The sequence below is a fragment of the Pelodiscus sinensis genome, chromosome 19, assembly GCF_049634645.1.
Source record: "Pelodiscus sinensis isolate JC-2024 chromosome 19, ASM4963464v1, whole genome shotgun sequence".
In the NCBI taxonomy this organism is placed as follows: Eukaryota; Metazoa; Chordata; order Testudines; family Trionychidae; genus Pelodiscus; species Pelodiscus sinensis.
The window spans coordinates 2,688,431-2,693,875 of NC_134729.1; the positions used below are offsets into that span (position 1 = coordinate 2,688,431).

At 69.5% G+C, this 5,445-nt stretch overlaps 1 protein-coding gene across 1 annotated transcript; it reads left to right on the forward strand.

Annotated features, from left to right (window-relative positions):
- Positions 1-834: 834 nt before the first annotated feature.
- On the forward strand, positions 835-4,651 carry LOC142818919 (transcription factor Sp5-like). The gene is made up of 2 exons (XM_075901760.1): positions 835-1,615; positions 2,888-4,651. Exon 2 carries the CDS (start codon positions 3,005-3,007, stop codon positions 3,821-3,823), a length of 819 nt encoding a protein of 272 aa, XP_075757875.1. The 5' UTR covers positions 835-1,615; positions 2,888-3,004; the 3' UTR covers positions 3,824-4,651.
- The last annotated feature ends 794 nt before the right edge of the window (positions 4,652-5,445 follow it).

Below are 5,445 nucleotides of genomic sequence, written 5' to 3' on the forward strand. Positions count from 1 at the left end.
ACGCAGCAGGGCACCACCCCCAGGCCAGACACACGGACGCAGCAGGGCACCACCCCCAGGCCGGACACACGGACGCAGCAGGGCACCACCCCCAGGCCGGACACACGGACGCAGCAGGGCACCACCCCCAGGCCAGACACACGGATGCAGCAGGGCACCACCCCCAGGCCAGACACACGGACGCAGCAGGGCACCACCCCCAGGCCAGACACACGGATGCAGCAGGGCACCACCCCCAGGCCAGACACACGGATGCAGCAGGGCACCACCCCCAGGCCAGACACACGGATGCAGCAGGGCACCACCCCCAGGCCGGACACACGGATGCAGCAGGGCACCACCCCCAGGCCGGACACACGGATGCAGCAGGGCACCATCCCCAGGCCAGACACACGGACGCAGCAGGGCACCACCCCGAGGCCGGACACACGGACGCAGCAGGGCACCACCCCCAGGCCGGACACACGGATGCAGCAGGGCACCACCCCCAGGCCAGACACACGGATGCAGCAGGGCACCACCCCCAGGCCGGACACACGGACACAGGCCCCGTCTGCCTGAAGCCAGTTCTGCGTGGAAGGAAGAGGCCGGCTGGCCAGCCGTGGCCAAGCGGCACCTTGGCAGGCTGGGGGGGATGGGGAATGTCCATCTATCCTGCAGTAACTGTTCATCTCACAGGCAGTCTCTCGCTTTCCCCAGGTGCCCATCACCGGGGTATCTGGGAGGAGATGCTAATAATGTCACTGGCACCCAGCAGGGCTCTGACTCCCCCTACCTTTCCCAGGGGGGAATCTGGAGGGGGGGTTGGGTGCCCTTCCCTGGGCCTCACTGCAGAGCAGTGGGGGTGTCCCCAGCGTGTCCAAAACACCTGGGTGTGTCCCAGGTGAAGTGAGCGCCCAGCGGCAGTGGGTCCCCAACCACCCATCAGCCAAACGGGGCCCCCTGACCCTGGGGTGCCAGGCTGTGGGGGTGCATGTGGGCCTCTCCCTGCCAGGTGTCTGGGTGACCATAAAGCAGGAAGGGGCAGGCTGGGATGGGCACTAGAGAGAGGCAGGATGGCCCAGTGGTTAGAGTCAGGGGAGGTGGGGGCTGGGCCCTTGAACTGGCTGCAGGGGGCCTCCTGGACCAAAACCTCCCTGCCCGGTCCTAGATGCAGCCAGCTCTGGGGTGAGTCCCGCAGGCCAGAGGAACCATTTGCTAAGCTCAGCCCTCCCCCCTCCCCCCGCGCTGTACCTTTAAAGAGATAAAACGAGCAGCCGGGGCGCTTCACACGAGCCCAAGCGGCCCCTTTGCATCCATAACAAGCGGCCCAGCGGGGGAGCCCGGCGCTTAAAGGAGACCCAGCCAGACCCCTTTGAAATCCCTCCATCTATTTTAATGATTGGTTCGCTCCCGCACTTCAAAGGAGGCCTCCCCTCCGCACTCCTGATTGGCTGAGGCGCAGCCCAAAGTTTGCGCGCAGGAGGAAAAGCGAAAAGATGCGGCCGGCGGAGAAGCGGCGGCACCAGGCGCCGGAGACGCGGAGAGACGCTGCGCTCCATAGTGCAGCCCTGAGCTCGCCGTGGCCAACCCGGGCGCAGCGCGCACGGACCCCGGCTCCCGAGCCCTGCTGCAGGTAAGGGGCTTCCCTCCCGGCCGGGAGCTGAGGGGGGTCTTCCGCCCTCCCCCCAGCAGCCGGAGCAGGGGCCAAGCAAGGGACCCCTCCCTCCTTCCCAGCTGGAGCGCGGCGTGCGCTCTTGGAGAGCTGCGCCCTGCGCCGTGGAGAGGCGACCCCGCGGCGGGCGGGGAATCTAATACTCTGGGGGCCCCGATGCTGAGCACGCCTAGCTGGGAGGCAGATCGCTGGCCCGAGCCAGGAGGGGAGGGGCTGGGGGGAGCACAGAGGCGATTCCCCCCGGATGATTCTCTCCTTGCGCTTTGGGTCGCCTCCGCGTAGCTTGTCGCGCGAGCTGCGCCCCAGCCCTGGGCGAACGCCTTGCGCTTTGCCCGTGTGAGACCCACGCACCTTGGCTTCTTCCTGGCCAGGGAAACCGGGCTGGTGGGAAGCCCCGGCCGGCTGGTGCCAGGGCCCAGCCCCTCCAAGCGCCTGGGATTTGGGATCAGGGCTGGGCCGCCCACACGTGCGAACCAGACGCCACGGCGGGGCTGCTGGGTCCCTCGGGCTGCAGGGGAGGGGGTGTTTGTGTTACACTTTTTAGACTCCCCCCTCCGCCTTCGCAGCGCAGGGGCCTGGGTCACTTGCAGCCTCCTTGGGGACCTCTCTGCTCCCCTCTGCACTTCCCCCAGGGCAGCTGCAGCCCCTGCCACGCGCTTCTGCCCCCTGGTCCCAGTAGAACGGAGGGGGCTGGCTCACCCCTTGCCCACAGCCACATGCCCTTGTGCACAGCACCTGCTGCGTGCCCCCCCCCCCCCCCCCGCCCACGCCCAGACCACCGGGGAGCCAGGCCACAAGGGAGTCTCTGCCCTCTGGGCCCAACTCTGCCCCTCCATATGGATGGTGGGGGGCAGCGGTACAGCCGGGCATGGCACGAGCTGGGCTCAGCTCGCTCGCACCCCGGGGCAGTGGGCTGCTCTGCTGGCCGGACCCGCTTGGCATGTCGGGGTGTGGGGGCTGAGCCCAGTCCCCTGCGCCAACCTGTGAGCCCGGGCACCAGGCACCCGGAGGGTGGAACAGACGGCAATTGATTCCTGCTCTGAGCCGCTCCAGGCCGGAAGCTGGGAAGAGCATCAGTCCAGGTGCCCGGAATAGGGGCTGGGAGGTGTCAGAGGCTAGTGAGCAGCTGGGCCTCTGGGGTCTGTTCTGTGGGTCCCTGGAACCCCCTGTGGGGAGGACCGGTGGGGTTAGGGGGTGCCCGGCCCAGCCTGACTCTGCCTCTCTCTGTCCCAGGACAGGATCCCGGGCTCCTCTGCCCACCCCTCCTTGGTGTTCCTGGCAGCGGCCAGGGGACCCTCCTCCAGGCCCTTGGCCCTGGCCGCCTATGAGGCCGCGGGTGGCGCTGCCGGCATGTTTCAGCTGTGGAGCAACGAGATGCCAGTCAGCTCTGGGCTGGGTGCCCACGCTGCCGCCTTCGGGCTGCCCAAGGCGCCGTACCCCGGGCCCCCGGCATCCAGCTCACACGAGCTGCCCCTGACCCCGCCGGCCGAGCACACCTACTCCTTCGAGCTGTCGCCCCTCAAGGGCCTGGCTTCCCAGGGGCCGCCCGGCGCCTCCTACCCCTTCCCCGAGGCTCAGGACTTCCCCGGCTTCCTGCCGAGCGCCCTGGGCCCTGGCGCCCCCACGGCCACCCCCTCAGGGGGCCCCGCAGAGGAGGCCTCCTGGTGGAGCCTGCAGCCGCAGGCTCCGGGCACCCTGCCCGCCTTCCCGCTGAGCCGGCCTCTCGTGCTGGGGCCGCAGCCCCCGCTCACCGCCCTGCTGCACGGCGCCCCCAAGGGGCTGCTGGGCCCTGCCCGGCGCTGCCGGCGCTGCAAGTGCCCCAACTGCCAGGCGGGCCCCGAGGAGCCGGGCCAGAAGCGGCAGCACCTGTGCCACCTGCCGGGCTGCGGGAAGGTCTACGGGAAGACGTCGCACCTGAAGGCCCATCTGCGGTGGCACGCGGGCGAGCGGCCCTTTGTCTGCACCTGGCTCTACTGCGGGAAGAGCTTCACCCGCTCCGACGAGCTGCAGCGCCACCTGCGGACGCACACGGGCGAGAAGCGCTTCGGCTGCGCCGGCTGCGGCAAGCGCTTCATGCGCAGCGACCATCTGGCCAAGCACCTGAAGACCCACCAGGGCAAGCGGCCCAAGGGCAGCGGGGCTCCGCTCGGCCCCGTCAAGCAGGAGTGAGGAGGCGGCGGGCAGGCGGGGAGGGACCTGCCGTAAGGGGGGGGGGGGGGGGAAACTGAGGCAGGACGGAACGGGCCCAAATCCGGCTGGCGAGGCCGAGCGAGGAACGTTTCGCCCCCAGCCACGTGCTGAAAGGACCCAGCTGGCCCGGCCCATGCGGCGCGGACCTGGAGCGGGTTTTCCCCGAGCTGCAGCCAGGGCCAAGGAGACGGAGCCCTCGCTCCCCATGGGAAGCCAGGCCGGTCGCTGCGAGATGTTTGGCATTTCCCGGCAGCAAACCCAGCCCTGGGAAAACGTTGCCTCCAAGAGACACCCCCCCCCCCGCAATCGCCCTGGGCACCTGCAGAGACAGCCCCTCCGGAGTGCCCCAGAAACACCTGCCAAGGCCCCCTCGGAGCGCCCCGCACAGCCGAGACCCCGCCCTGCCCAGAGCCCGCTGGACGCCTGCGGGGACGCCCCCTGGAGGGTGCCAGATAACCATGGAGAGATCTGTGCCCCCCAAGTACCCTGGACACCTGCAGCAACGACCCCTCCCTCTCCAAGCACCGTGGACACATGCGTAAAGTTTGACACCCCCTCCCCCCCGGAGCACTCGGGTACCCACTCCTCCCCCATCAGACTGACTGCCCCGGGGGCTGCTGCCAGGTCCCCCTCCCCCTGTCCTGTGACATCATAGCTGGGCAAGCGAGGTCACGCGCGAGTTTCTGACCTCACTGGGGGGCTCAGGGTCAGCGTGGAGGGGGCCGGGCTGCGGGGGGGCCGGGCTGCCCTTGTGCTCGCCGCCCATTAAACACCTGCCACCGCTCAGCCACTGGTCACATCCATTCTCTGGGGCCCCAGCGGGAGGGCGGGGACCTGGCATGGCCCAGGGAAGCCGAGCGGCCCCAACATGATGCAGCCACTTCTGGGGTGGGGCCCGTGTGACCCTCCCCCAGCTCCCACCCTGCCTTGGGGGGGATGGAGGGGGCTGAGCCTTCCCCCCCCCGGAGTTTGGAGGCATATCAGAGCAGAGCCCCTACTTTGTGCCATGGCCCGAGAGGCTGCTCAAGGGAGCGGGGGGGGGGATCCCTCAGACTCATTCCTGGGGGCGCTGTGGAGACTGGCTGGGCCAATCCCCACATTAACCTGGGGGGGCAGAGCCAGCAGCCGGGTAATCGCCCCCTTCCCCTGCAACCTGGAGAGCTGACCCTCAGGCGGGCTGGCTTACTGACCCCCCCGGGGCCCATATGCAGGAAAGTGCCCCCCCACTCCTGACCCACAGCCCCCGCCTGCCCCCCAGATCTGCCAACGCTCCATCTCCCCATCCTGCAGCCCCCTGCTAGGACACCCTCCAAGCTAGGCCGTGAGCAGGGCCATGAGGCCGTAGCCTGGGCACTCCGGGGTCCCCCCCAAGGCCCTGCTGGGCCCCTGTCCCTCAGGACTGTGCTGCCATGCCGGCTGATGAGCGGGGAGAGGAGAAAGTTGGGGGACAGGGTGCCCCCCCTTCAGCACCAGGCCTGCCCCTCATGGGGTCAACACCCCCAGCAGGGGTGTGAGCTGCCCTGGAGCGGGGCCTCACTCCTCAAGATGGGGGGCTGGGGGTGCAGAGGGGCTGTGGCCCCCTAGAGGCAGCCGGGGAGGGC

Coding starts and splice junctions, on each gene's coding strand:
- LOC142818919 (XM_075901760.1), top strand. CDS start 3,005: ATGTTTCAGCTGTGGAGCAACGAGATGCCAGTCAGCTCTGGGCTGGGT.